This window comes from Suricata suricatta, chromosome 3 (assembly GCF_006229205.1).
Source record: "Suricata suricatta isolate VVHF042 chromosome 3, meerkat_22Aug2017_6uvM2_HiC, whole genome shotgun sequence".
Taxonomy (NCBI): domain Eukaryota; kingdom Metazoa; phylum Chordata; class Mammalia; order Carnivora; family Herpestidae; genus Suricata; species Suricata suricatta.
This window is the reverse complement of record NC_043702.1, coordinates 172,752,441-172,766,140: the sequence shown is the minus strand read 5'-3', so window position 1 is coordinate 172,766,140 and position 13,700 is coordinate 172,752,441. Positions and strand designations below refer to the sequence as shown.

At 63.5% G+C, this 13,700-nt stretch overlaps 1 protein-coding gene and 1 long non-coding RNA gene across 2 annotated transcripts in view; one reads left to right on the top strand and one right to left on the bottom strand.

The window, feature by feature from the left end:
* Positions 1-324: 324 nt before the first annotated feature.
* Positions 325-13,700, top strand: part of KIRREL1 (kirre like nephrin family adhesion molecule 1) — a 14,553-nt gene continuing 1,177 nt past the window's right edge. The window contains exons 1-13 of the mRNA XM_029935867.1: positions 325-481; positions 2,164-2,313; positions 5,252-5,409; positions 7,236-7,386; positions 8,322-8,427; positions 8,552-8,700; positions 8,910-9,037; positions 9,611-9,737; positions 9,819-9,919; positions 10,989-11,187; positions 12,521-12,628; positions 12,759-12,898; positions 13,441-13,518. Of these exons, the coding sequence (XP_029791727.1) occupies positions 463-481; positions 2,164-2,313; positions 5,252-5,409; positions 7,236-7,386; positions 8,322-8,427; positions 8,552-8,700; positions 8,910-9,037; positions 9,611-9,737; positions 9,819-9,919; positions 10,989-11,187; positions 12,521-12,628; positions 12,759-12,898; positions 13,441-13,518 (1,614 nt within the window). The 5' untranslated portion in view covers positions 325-462. The remainder of the gene's footprint in view (positions 482-2,163; positions 2,314-5,251; positions 5,410-7,235; positions 7,387-8,321; positions 8,428-8,551; positions 8,701-8,909; positions 9,038-9,610; positions 9,738-9,818; positions 9,920-10,988; positions 11,188-12,520; positions 12,629-12,758; positions 12,899-13,440; positions 13,519-13,700) is intronic.
* LOC115288512 overlaps positions 8,125-13,700 on the bottom strand; it is a 5,793-nt gene continuing 217 nt past the window's right edge. Inside the window, exons 2-3 of the long non-coding RNA XR_003907040.1 lie at positions 11,087-11,174; positions 8,125-8,641 (exon numbers count right to left, since the gene is read on the bottom strand). This is a non-coding gene — a long non-coding RNA (uncharacterized LOC115288512). The remainder of the gene's footprint in view (positions 8,642-11,086; positions 11,175-13,700) is intronic.

Genomic DNA, 13,700 nt, shown 5'->3' with positions numbered 1-13,700 from the left:
GCGGAGCCGCCCGGGACCTGGAGCGCGGAGCCCTGCCCCTCGCTCCCCCCACCTCCCGCCCCTGCACCCTCGGGTAATTTCCTCGCCCCCTGCACTCAGCGTCTTGTCTGTAGCACAAGAGGGCTGCACCGCCCCGTGATACACGCTGCACCCTCCCTCTGACGGCTGAGCCTCGAGTCCAGAGGGCCGCGGGGAGGGGGGAACCCGGCGGGAGTGGGTGCATCGTGGAGGGCAGGGCCGGGCTGCAGGGGGGCAGGGGCTGGGGCGTGGCCCCTGGGTGGGACTCCTTCCCGCCGCGTGGCCTCACCGCGTGCCCGTTTGGCTTTGCCAGGAACCCAGACCCGCTTCAGCCAGGAGCCAGCTGACCAGACAGTGGTGGCGGGTCAGCGGGCCGTGCTCCCCTGCGTGCTGCTCAACTACTCGGGCATCGTGCAATGGACCAAGGACGGGCTGGCGCTGGGTATGGGCCAGGGCCTCAAAGGTGAGTGGGCCGCCCCCCAGCCAGCATCCTGCTCGCCTGTCCTTGTGCCCCTCCCCAGCACACACCCCTGGGCCGTCGCCCTTCCTTAGCTCCTCTCTGCGTCTCTGTGCTCCGGCCTCCCCTCTCCCACCTGTGTGAGGCCCAGCCTCTCCTCTCTCCTCCTGAGCTCTGCCTCCACTGCCCTCCCAGCCCCAAACCTTTGCCTTTCTGCCAGAGAGATGGAGGGAAAACCAGAGACCTTTACATAAGAGAGCTGCAGACAGACAGACAGACAGACAGACGGCAGGAGGAGAGGTCCTCCGGGTAGAAGGAGGTGAGGCCGAGTCTCCTGCAGGAACCAGGGAGAGGGCACGGGTACCCTGGTCCTGCAGGCGCCTCCCGCCAGCCTGGCTTTGCTCCAGACCCTCTCCTGCCTCTGCCCAGGCGACGTCTGCTCAGAGGCCGAAAACCCATTTTAACATCAGCGGAGCACTTATTTATCTAGGCATTCCAGAAGACTTTCTTAAGCACCGCGCAGCCAGCGCTGAAGCCTAGAGAACGATTCAGTACCACAAGCCCAACAGCTTCCTATATCACACTGCAGGGGGAGGGACTTGGGGGGCCTCCCGGCCGTGGGTGCGGAGTCAGACACCCCGTGCTCGTCCTCCCTCTGCCGCCTGCGAGCTGGGTGGCCTCAGGAAAGCCACTCCCCCTCTCTGGGGCTCACTTTACTACTGTGTAAAAACAGGTATGATCGTCACACAGGCTTAGGAGTGGCGTTGTGACTCTTGAACCAAACGAGAGAAGATGCTGTGTGACAGGTCATGGTCACAGTGAAACAGCGTCACGACGCAAGCGTGGGGAGGAGGGGGGCGGGCAGGAGGGGGGCTGTGTATTCTTATTCCTTTTGTTGCCCAGGGTTTAGGATTGTTTGCTCTGGGGTCTGCAGATTAGCCCAGGGAGGGGCATTTGTCCATGCAGGGAGGGAGAGAGACGGGCTGGTGGGTCTATTGATGATAGAGAGAGAGAGAAACTGAGAGAGAGAGATCAATAGATATGGGGTGAGAAGGATCGATATTCCCTGGACGGAGGGAGATAATGGGAGGGAGCCGGTGGGGAGCCCGGGGGGAGGGTCCCCGGGAGGGGGTGCGAGCCCACAGGGGAAGGGTCCAGAGGCTCACAGGCCCCCCTGCCGCAGCCATGGCTTCTCCGGGGACTGTGTGGGTAAGGGGCTCCTTCAGGGGCCCGGAGGACCCTGCCTCATCCGCCCCTCGCATCGCAGTGAGGGTGCGGCCTTGGCCTGCCCCGCTCCCACTGCCCCCGGGGAGGCCCATCTGTGCTGCAATGCCCTATATTTCCAGCGCCCACATGCCTTCTCTCTCTCCCTCTTTTTCTCTCTGCTTTTTTTCCCTCTTTTTTTCCTATTTTCATGAGAGACATTTGTCTGCAAACAGCTCTGGAGACTTCTGCTCACCTCCCCCTTTGGGCGTCCCTGTCGCTCCTGCTCCGGGGGTGACATCACGGTGTCGCACCTGGGACGCCGTCCCCGACACGCTCCCGGGCAGGGTAGGGGGAGGAGCCCTGGCCCCCGGCGTGGGGGTGAGGAGTGGGCACAGGACCCTCGTGGCCGCGGGCAGTCCAGGCTGGTTCCCAGGCTGGCTCGGGCGGGGGGCTCACCTCGCTCGCCCTGTGTGTCCCTGCAGCCTGGCCGCGGTACCGGGTCGTGGGCTCTGCGGACGCCGGGCAGTACAACCTGGAGATCACGGACGCCGAGCTGTCTGATGACGCCTCCTACGAGTGCCAGGCCACGGAGGCCGCCCTGCGCTCACGGCGGGCCAAGCTCACCGTGCTCAGTAATGCCCCAGCCCCGCCCACCCCCGCCTCCAGCTCTTTCCCCGGTCCCGGGACTCCTCACTTCCTGGCCTCATGCTTGTCCTGCTGCCTGCCCCCCACATCCTTCTCTAAACGCCTCCCAAGGCCGAGTCCGGCAGAGGAGAGGGAAGCAGGCATGTGCGCCTCCCCTGGAGGGACTGTGGGCGCCTGAGGCCCGGCCCGGCATCCTGTGTGTCCGGATGGACATGAGGCTCCCCCTGGGGCAGAGTCGAGGTGGCAGAGACGCACCCCCTCCTGGCCCAGGCTTGTCAGTGAGGGAGCCTCTCCTGTCCTCCCCCTGCTGCTTTCAGCCCCAGCAGCTGCCCTTGGGCTCCTCCTGCTCCTCACTCAGCCCCCACCCCCCTCCACCACGCCCTCTCCTCTCCTCCCGCCCTCTCCTCTCCTCCCTGGGCGCTGACAGGCCTCAGGGGAGCCTCGGGGGAGCAGGACCAGAAGGAATGAGCCCCGAGGGCTGAGCGCTGGGTCAGGGGGCCGTGCCTCTCCTTTCCTTTCCTCCTCCACGCTGTCCCTTCCCTGCTTCCTCCTGAAATCCAGCGAAGTGGGGGTGCCCTCGGGGAGGGAGGAGCTGAGACGCTGAGCTTGGAGTTGGGGAGGGCATGAGAAGTGACAGGGAGTCTTCCTTCTGTCCGGGAACGGCTGGACTAGCAGTCAGGACCCAAAGAGGTCACGACCCGGGGAGATCAGTCCGCCCATCGCTAACGTGTCCTGACGACACCAGCCTTCCCTTAGCAGTTTTTCTCTCTGCCGCTTCTGCCCAGGGAGCTGTGAACCAGGAGGGCAGTGAGGTGACAGGGTGTCAGGGCTCCACAGGGTGGGGACTGAGGGCTCTTCCTCTCCGATTGAGGCATGGCATCCAGTTGGAGGGGGTTAGGTGGGCCCCAGGGATGGGCGTGGGCTGCCATGACAGCACCTCCCATCCCTCGCTGGGGTTCGTGTGAGCCCCGTGCCAGCCCGGGCCAACTGCGGGAACATGAAGTTCTTGGAGTCCTTATCTCTCCTTCCCTCCCCCGCCCAATGGCCTGTGTTTGGGGTCCGAGAGATCCTGGAGGTCTCCCGTCCTAACGAGAAGACCTTGATGCCCTCTCCCCCATCACCCCCAGAGACAGAGTCCACAAAAGGCCAGCCAAGCCCCTGGGCATCGTAGGAAGGGGGCTTATAATGGCATCCGGTGGGTTGGCTCACTCAGGGAAGGCTTCCTGGAAGAGGAGAATATCAGCGGGAACCCTAGATGGAGGACCTTGTTGAAAAAGCTTGCAGGCCACGGAGGGAGAGTGCCCGATGGGGGTGTTGGGTGGAGCATTTGGAGGATACGGTCCATGTGCAGCGCACGGGCCCCCCCAGCCTGTCTGGGTGATTTGGGGGGCACAGGGGGCAGGGCCCCAGGATGCAAAGAGGTGAGAGCGTTCCCTTGCTGTCTCCACCTCAGCCCCTGCTGCCACGTGGGCTGGGGACAGGCTCCCTGCTCACCTGCTTCCATCCAGCGTGGCTCATGGCGCTGGGGCCCATGTCATCCAGGACCTTCTTCCTGGACGAGACAGCAGCCGACCATGCAGGGATCCGTGCAGACCAGCAGGCCCTGAGTGCAGGCTCTTTATCCGGTTCTCTCCACCTGGAACTCCTTGCTGTCCCACTTGCAAGCGTGGCCCCAGCCTCGGGCCCGCCAGCTAGCCAAGGGGAGGTGCCAGGGCTCCAGCGGGTCACCTGCTGTCGTCCAAGCAGCGGAGCGAACAGCCGTCACATGTCACACGGGCCCTGCACATTACAGGCCAGACCCGGCACCCCAGGTGACCTTCGCGAGGGCCCCTGTTGAAGGGACGGAGACTCTGGCCCCGGGGGCCTCAGCCGAGATCACACAGCAGGGAAACAGACGTGCCAGGGCTGGAGACAGGGCAGCCTGCTTAGAGATGACCGCTGTGCGTCCGCAGCGACCCAACGCGGACGGCCGCCCGGCTCGGGGCCCACGTTTCCGACGCTCCAGGACAGCCCTGTCCGGCGCCGGGCTCCACGGGCCTCCAGGCCTCGCTCACAAGGGCTCTCCCGAGAGCCCTCTGGGTCTTCATGGTCATTCCCAGCACAAGGCGAGCGTGGCCCTTTGGGCCCGGATGAACATGGTGCAGCAGGACGATCCTGATCGAAATCCTGCCTCCATCTCTTCATCCCTTCTTCGTCCGTTCAGCTAACATCCCTGAGCTGTGCTGGGCCTCCGGCTTTCAGAGAGGCAGCCCTGCCTTCAAGGGACGTGTGATCTGATCGCCTGAGCATTCAGGAGCCTGTGGGGACAGGACACGAAGAGACCCCCTATTTCTTGGCATCAGAAACCTGACCCCTTTGATCTCTTAAGTTGTTAGCAAGAGCCTACCCTGGCCACTTGTAGGCACCAGAGACGGGGGATGCCAGTGAGGCAGGGAGGAAGGGGTGGCCCTGCTCCTTGGGCCTGGACAGCCCCCACCCCCCGGGAGGTCAGGAGCTCAGAGTACCTGCCTGGAAACCACCCGCGGTCTGGCTGGCGGGTGTGGCAGGGAACTGGACAGCAGGGGTGAGGAGGAGGAGGCAGGAGAGTGCAAGGCTGGCTGGAGGGAGCCTGACCCGCAGGCTGAGGTGCCAGCGATGGCGCCCGCGGCGCTTAGCAGCCGTCGGAGGTATCTGCGCACGGAAGTGGCATCGTCTTAGCCAGCGGTGCCCATGTCGAGGCCACCCCCTCATCCGCCACACGGGCTGGGAAAGGCCTGGGGGGCTGTGCGGGTGGCCTGGGGCGCAGCCCCCCAGGAACAGCAAATACAGGGGTGAGGGCGGCAGCACCCTGCCACGGGGTGGACGTGCAGAGGGAGGGACGCCCCTGGGGGGGGTTGGCCACCGGTGCTGGCCGCCCCCTGAGGGACTGCCCCGCTCGCCCTGCAGTCCCCCCAGAGGACACCCGGATCGATGGCGGCCCCGTGATCCTGCTGCAGGCGGGGACGCCACACAACCTCACGTGCCGAGCCTTCAACGCCAAGCCGGCCGCCACCATCATCTGGTTCCGGGACGGGACGCAGCAGGAGGGCGCAGTGGCCAGCACGGTGAGACGCAGCCTGGCCCTGTGGGGCCCCCCAGGTCCTCTTTCATTCCCACGTGGGCCCGACCCAGACTCGGGGGCCACAGACCCGAGAGGAGACCTTGGAGGCCCTCCTGGTCCCACCATCTCATCCTGTGATTGGGAAGGTTGAGATTAGAGAGGAGGAGGGAGCTGTGTGTGCATGTACGGGTGCTGGGTCTCTCCTGCTAGACCGTAAGCCGCCGCAGGGCAGGGGGGGCTCCCAGGCCGACTCATGGGCCCAGTGTGCACAGGTTCACGGTGCATTCGGTGGTTAGCAGAGACTAAGTACTAGCACCAGCAGCTGCATTGATTAAGCACCTGCTGCATGCCAGGCATGGTGCACGCTGAGCTCCTGGTGGACAGTCCTCTTAGTCCCCACAAGTTCCTGAGGCAGGTGCTCTTTCCTACTCACAGAGATGGCCAGAGAGGTCACTGCCTTGCCTGAGGCCACACAGCCGGCCTGCAGCAGAGCTGGGGCTTATAGCCGCCTTGGGCTGCGCTCTCCCCTGAGCATCTCGACCTGCGGCCTCTAGTTGGCACATTTGTCCGCTTGGACAAGTGAGGCGTTGATGTGGCCATGCTCCCCTGTTCGAGTAGCGAGAAAGCTGTGACAGGGAAGTCATCGAGTGGCCTTCTAGGTGGAGCTGGAATCGGCATGCACACCTCCTGCTGTGCGGGGTCCCCTGTGCCGGCCGTGAGCGGACACACAGGTGTGCCCAGCCCTCTCCGTGCCGGGGGACCCCTGCCCACCCGTGGGCCTCGCAGGGCAGCCCCGGGCGGAATTAGCTCTGCCCTTGACGGGGATGTGACCTTGGGCAGGTTTCTGCTCTCTGGCCTTAGTTTCCCCGTTTGACCAAAAGGAGATTTTGGCCTCACAGGTGCTTAACCTACCACCAAGACATCTGCCACTTTTCTCCTTAAGGGCTACACATTGTGAGATGTTTTGCCAAACAACCTGACTTGCTCACGGCCATTTGGGGTCCCCCTCTCTTGCACTTACTAAAGACGGTGGAGCCCTGGGAAGCAGCAGCGGGGCCAGGACTAGCCCACCGCCCTGGCCCTGCTCCCGCCCGGGAAGGGCGTCCATGTGGCCGTCACGGTGCAGGGCGCTGGCAGTAGTGTGGTTTCCCTTAGGCGGCTGCAAGGTCGACAGCAGCTCCAGGGCCCCGTGACCACCTTCAGGGGCCCCGGGTTGGCCACCACTGGGCTCATGGGTCGGCCTGGGAGCCCCCCCTGCCCTGTGGGGGCTTACGGTCTAGCAGGAGAGACCCAGTGCCCAGTCTCTACGAGGCCAGCCTCTGTGTGCCCGGAGCAGAGCAGGACAGACTGACGGGGGGGTCCTGTGGGCCGGGATGGCCACGGAGACTGCAGACAGGAGGGACTTGCCCTGCCCTCCACATGTCCCAGGAACGAGGCTCAGAACCCCGGGGCCGGGAGGACACGGGAGTGGGCTCAGTTAGTAAGGATGCGCCAACGTGCGTTCCTCGGCTCTGGGCCTGCCGTGTCCTCACGGATCGTGTTCATCGGAGGAAACTGTGTGGTTCCGGGGGGCAGGACCTGTGGGGACTCAGTGTATTTTCTGTTCAGTTCTGTAAACTTAAAACGTCTCTCAAAAATTAAGTCTGTTAATTAAAAAGCAAACCTGGGGGACAGACCAGGGGTGGGGGGAGGGGGAGCGCACTTCTGGTACAAGTTGACGTGCCCCACACTACAAGCCCTTCTCTGGGCCACCCTGACCGCACTGGGGGCGGGGGGGTATGGGGTGGAGGGCTTTTAGCTTGACCCGGCCCCCCGCTTGTCGCGCCCCAGGAGCTGCTCAAGGACGGGAAGAGGGAGACCACCACGAGCCAGCTGCTCATTAACCCCACAGACCTGGACATCGGGCGTGTGTTCACCTGCCGCAGCGTGAACGAAGCCGTCCCCAGCGGCAAGGAGACGTCCATCGAGCTGGACGTGCACCGTGAGCAGGGGTCCCACGGCGGAGCTGGGTGGAGGGGCGGGGTGAGGAAGGGGGGCTGGGCGCCCTCAGAGAATCCTCTGGGGGTCCCAGGACAGACGCTCGCTGCCCACATCCCCTGGGTCCCGTGGTGGGAGTGCCCAGCGGCCGTGGGCACCGGGGGTCCAGAGAAGAGGCATCCGCTGTCAGGCTGCTAGCTCCGGGGTCTCCTCCAGCATGTGACTGTCTGTGCTTTCATTTCTCCGAGCCTCAGTTTCCAATTCCATATACTTGGAAGAGAATCGGGTCCAGACCTACGATCCCTTCTCTGAAATCCCAAACTAGAAGTGATTTGCTGGCAAAACGTGAACCAAGGTTCTTCTTAGTTTGCTTCACCCCTCTGTGACCGTGGGGTGTGGCCCAGACCCCGCTGGGGGCTCTGACAGAGCCAGGGTCTGTGCATACCAGTACCTTCTAAAATGTGAGAAATGCCAAATTCTGAAACAGAGGCTTCAGAGAAGGGACTTCAGGCCTATTCCTGCCTCTCGGGGCCGTGAGGGCACTGAAATGACAGTGTAAGAGTATCCCCAAACGCAGTCTGCCACTCTGGGGATGTTCAGAGTGGTCCCTCCACCCACAGGAGGGAGGGAGCTGGGCAGGCATTGGAGATGCCCCTCCCCCACCCCCTCAGCGAGCCATGTGGGGCCACCCTGACGCCTCGTGGCCACAATGCACCATTACATCCATCAGCTAACTGTCCAGCCTGGGTCCTGCACCCTGGCCGGCCCTCTGGAGGCTCTGCAGGGTGCAGGTGAGGAAGATGCCCTATTTATTGGAGCTGATGCAACGTGACCTCCGATTCCCAGGTCTCCGCACAGTGGGGAGGGCTGGGGGGGTGTGTTGGAAAGACCAAGAAACTCGAGGGACAGACAAGCCCCTTCCTGCCCCCGGCTTTGCAGACCCGCCCACGGTGACCCTGTCCATTGAGCCACAGACAGTGCAGGAGGGAGAGCGCGTCGTCTTCACGTGCCAGGCCACGGCCAACCCCGAGATCCTGGGCTACAGGTGCAAGGCGTGGGGGGCTGGGGCACCCTGGGCCTGGAGTGGGGGGGCAGGGGCGGCGTAGCGCCGCTGGACGTGGCCACCGGGCTCCAAGCCTCGATCCCGCCCTGTGTTGCCGTCTCCCCAGGTGGGCCAAGGGGGGCTTCTTGATTGAAGACGCCCACGAGAGTCGCTATCAGACCAATGTCGACTACTCCTTCTTCACGGAGCCTGTGTCCTGTGAGGTTCACAACAAAGTGGGGAGCACCAATGTCAGCACCTTAGTCAACGTCCACTGTGAGCCGCTGCGAAGGCGGGGCTGGAGAGGGGGCGGGGCTGGAGAGGGGGCGGGGCTGGAGAGGGGGCGGGGCCTTTAAAGGTCCAGGCTGGGGTTGGGGACCCTGGACAGGCGTGGGGAGGCGGGAGGGCAGCAGAAGGGAGACAGGATCTGTTAGAACTGACCCCAGATGAGACCAGGACCGTGACTAGTATGCCCTTCTGCACAGTTGCCCCCCGGATCGTAGTCGACCCCAAGCCCACGACCACAGATATTGGCTCTGATGTGACCCTCACCTGTGTCTGGGTAGGGAATCCGCCCCTCACCCTCACCTGGACCAAAAAGGATTCAAACATGGTAAGATGCCTGCTGCCTGTCTTGAGTTCTGGGGTGGGGGTCAGGTGGGGAAGGGCTCTGCAGGGTGGGGGTGGGGCGAGGGAGGGGCAGCCCTACTTTTCCAGAGGAAGCCAGAGTGCTTCTAGGGTCCTGGGATCTGGGGGAGGAGGGGGTCTGCGAGGAAGACCAAGACCCGCTTCTCCCTGCAGAAGGCTGGCCAGCTCAGTGGTGGTGGGAGGGGCATGCCCCGGGTGCTGGGGAGCAGATCCGGGGGCTGAGTCTACACAGGAGGGTGGGGAGCTGAATTCCACAGGTCTGGAGCTGCCTGCGTCAGAGAGTTCGGGCCACAACTGCAGAACCGGGGTCCCGGCTGCAACTTCCTACCTTGTTCGGCAGGGAAAGCTCTAGGCTGCACCCTCTGTTAAGCCACCGCAGCCCAAGACACCCTGTTTAGCGTCGGGACGCACCCTCTTCCCTTCTGGGCATTCACGTGTGGCCCTTCCCACTTTCTTTCCAATGTGTCCAATGCGGGGGCCCCTGGACCAGGGGCCTAGGCCTCCTGGCACCCCACCTGAGGCTGCTCTCTCTGCCCAGGTCCTGAGTAACAGCAACCAACTGCTGCTGAAGTCGGTGACCCAGGCCGATGCCGGCACCTACACCTGCCGGGCCATCGTGCCTCGGATCGGAGTGGCCGAGAGGGAGGTACCCCTCTATGTGAACGGTGAGCGGTCCCCGGGGCTGGGCCGGGGCGGGCAGGAGCTGCCACGTGGGGCCAGCCCTGACTGCGTCTCCTTACCCACAGGGCCCCCCATCATCTCCAGCGAGGCGGTGCAGTATGCCGTCAGGGGTGACGGTGGCAAGGTGGAGTGTTTCATCGGGAGCACGCCGCCGCCTGACCGCATTGTGAGTGCCGGGACTGTCCCGGGGTCCCAGGACCACCAGCCACAGCTTTGCTGCCAGCTCCCCAGCAGGCTCCGCCCCTCTGCCCCCCCCTTGTCCTCCCTCAGATGCCACCTCCTCTCTCCTTTATTTCGTGACCCCGAGCCAAGAACCTAGTGTTTCGAAGCTTTATGTCATCCGCAGAACAGGGGCAGTGTCCCTGCCTATTAGGGCGTCTGTAAAGTGATGTCAGCAACAGGTGTGAAAGGCCAGGGCACCCCAGCTGCTCTCTGCGCCTCATCCTCTTCCTGGCCCTCCCCCTCCCCCAGCCCCCTCCCCCCCACCACTTCTGCCTTCCTCCTCCTCCCAGCTCCCCCTCCTCCCTGTTCCCCACACCATGAGCCATTAATTCCTTCCATGACCATTAACCGTCAAACCCCTCATCACATTTAATGACCATTTGGCTAACTCCAGGGCTGCCCGGGGACACTTCATTACCACGGCCGCCTGGGCAGCCGGCGGCTCTGCTCCTGGGGGCTTTCCTCACAGAGCTGGGAGGATTGATCCCTGGAAAGGGGCCAGTGCTCAGTCGCTCCCCCTCCCGCGGGCTCTGCTCAGGGAGGGGACACGAGGGGGGGTGTGCCCCGACCTGGGAGGTCAGGGATGGAGGAGCCTGGGGATACCCTCTCTTCAGCAAAAGATCTTCCCTGTTATAAGAGTCTGAGGATGGGGTGTCTGGATTTCTACAACATCAGGGACTACCAAATATTGCCTGCATCCATGGGATGGCTATCCAGTTAGGGATTCCTGCATCTCTCTTGGAGATTCGTATTTAGGAGTTTAAGCCCCAAGAATCTGCACTTTGAAGAATGTCCCCGCAGGCATCTCCACCATGTTGAGAGCCACTTTCCTCCCTGATTCGAGGCACCGGGCCAAGGTTCCAGGCGACGGGGGTACCCTTTGGCTGTGGCAGGGCGAGAGCTGGGCTGGGTGCAGGGACCCACAGGGTGCATGGGCCGAGGATGCCTGGAGCCTGGCCAGGTGTTTCTGCCACCTGCCCCTTCCTTCTCACCACCTGCCCTCCCCGCTCCAGGCCTGGGCCTGGAAGGAGAACTTCCTGGAGGTGGGGACCCTGGAGCGCTACACTGTGGAGAGGACCAACTCGGGCAGCGGTGTGCTGTCCACACTCACCATCAGCAACGTCATGGAGGCCGACTTCCAGACACACTACAACTGCACGGCCTGGAACAGCTTTGGGCCCGGCACGGCCATCATCCAGCTGGAAGAGCGAGGTGACCGGGTCATCCGGGGGGGGCTCCCCCCCCATCCCCCAGCGGGTCCGGGGCCCTCCGCTCAGCGGGGAACATCCACTCCCTTCCATAAACAGGCTCCTGGGCCCAGTCCTGCGGTGGGGGCCGCGGGGAGGCCTGTGACAGCACGCAGGCCCTGCCCGCCCAGAGCTTTTGGCTCCCTAGAGCGGTGCTGACAATGGACTGATTTTTCGGAGGAAAACCAAATGCTTCGTGGAAGGATATGATACTACTGACCTCGTTGGGTTGTCCTGAGGATTAAATGAGCGTGTTTATAAAACACCAGGCACGTAGGAGGTGCCCGATAAGATGTGGCTCCCCACCTCTTCGAGGATCCTTCATCGGAGAGGAGGCACATCCTTCCTCCCTTCCTGTTTTATTTTTAATTTTTTTTAATTTTTTAATTTTTTTTATTTTTGAGAGACAGAGAGAGACAGCACAAGCAGGGGAGGGTCAGAGAGAGGAGGAGACACAGAATCTGAAGCAGGCTCCAGGCTCTGAGCTAACTGTCAGCACAGAGCCTGACACGGGGCTCAAACCCACAATCCGTGAGATCATGACCTAAGCCGAAGCCAATGCTTAACTGATTGAGCCACCCAGGTGCCCCATTCCTTAAGAAACCTTGCATGTCAGAGGAGGCATTGCTTTTGACTTTTCTGGAAGCACTGAAGTCTGATGAGGAAAAGAAATCTGGGGCTCCCATCAGGCGTGTGTCTTAGCTGAGGGTGCTAGCAAGGGGCCCAGGGGTGGGGGTGGGGGGGAAGAACGGAGCAGAGGGAGGAAGGCAGGACCCACCCAGCGAGGTGGGAAAGAGCCTCCGGGCCGATCTGATCCATCCAGGACCCCCAGGCAGGGAGAGAAAGCCCGAGGGGGTTCTGTGGGCCCTCAGCTCTGGGGAGCAGGGGAGCCACGGAGAACTGTGGGAGTGCTGGGAGGGCAGGTGCCTGCGCCCCCCTGGCCACGTTGTGGGTGCAGAAGGTGGCGAGAGATCGGGACCCAGACAGCAGGTCGGAGTTCGGAGACAGCTGACCTCACAGAGCAGTCCAGCCCAGGAAGAGAGGCCAGAGCTCACAGGCACATGGGCTGCAGGGGAGGGGTGGACTGACCGCCAGCACCAGGGTCACGTTGTGCCACGCTGCAGGGACCATATGTGGCTGTGCTTGGGCCTGAGCCCGACACCACGAAGACCTTCCTCAGACTTCCTGGCTTGAGGCAAACACCATCCCCGTCCCTGGGTGCAGGTGGAGCTCGTGGTGCTGGCCTTCCGGTCCACGAGAGTGGCCACCCTCACACTCAGCTTTCTTTCCCTCTGAAGAAGTGCTGCCCGTGGGCATCATCGCTGGGGCCACCATCGGAGCGGGCATCCTGCTCACCTTCTTCTTCATCGCCTTGGTGTTCTTCCTCTACCGCCGCCGCAAAGGCAGTGAGTAGGGGCCTGTTGCCCGCACGGAACTCCCCGCCTCCCGGCCCGAGCACGCAGACCCTGGCGCCGCCAGCGGGCTGGCCTGCAGAGGCTGGCGGAGCATGTCCAGGCTGCCCCTCCCTGTCCCCAGGTCGCAAAGACGTGACCCTGAGGAAGCTGGACATCAAGGTGGAGACGGTGAACCGCGAGCCACTCACGATGCACTCTGACCGGGAGGATGATACTGCCAGCGTGTCCACTGCGACTCGGGTCATGAAGGCCATCTATTCGGTGAGGCTCCTGCTCCTGGCCCGCTCCCCTGTTCACATCCTTGGGACCCACGCCCCCCGCCCACTAACCACCTCCTCCCTGTCCCCCCTTTGCCAGCCTGCCTTGGTCCTGCCGCACCCACACGCACACATGCTCACAACTGCACACACAGGCGCACAAATGCTCGTGCGCGTACCCACGAACCTGCGCGCACACATCATCCCCAAGCGGGTCTCCCTCCAGCGCAGGGTAGGCAGGTGGGACCCTCCTTAGGCGCTCACTTCGCCACACGGTTCCTGCACAGAGTTGGAAACCCCTAGACGCCTTCTGGTCCAACTTGCCCCACTGCTCAGACCAGACAGTCCCAGAGAAGGGCAGCCACACCCCCAAGGTCACTGCGCATCAGCGACCAAACCAGGGCCGGGTCTGGCCTCCGGCCCCTCCCCGCCCCCCAGGTTTCTCCCTGGGTCCGCATTCAGACATCGCCCCAGACCCTGGGCTAGAGGCGGGCCCTGCAGGGGGCGAGGCCGCCGGCGCTGACGCCCGCGCCTTCGGCTCCGCAGTCCTTCAAGGACGACGTGGACCTGAAGCAGGACCTGCGCTGCGACACCATGGACACGCGGGAGGAGTACGAGATGAAGGTGCGCGCGGGGCAGGCACGGGCAGGCGTGGGGGGACGGGCGCGGGCTCCCCGTGGGACCCAGCAGGTGCGCCAGGGCCGCACCTCCACCCCGCCCCTCGCCCCCAGGACCCCACCAACGGCTACTACAACGTGCGCGCCCACGAGGACCGGCCGGCGTCGCGGGCCGTGCTCTACGCCGAC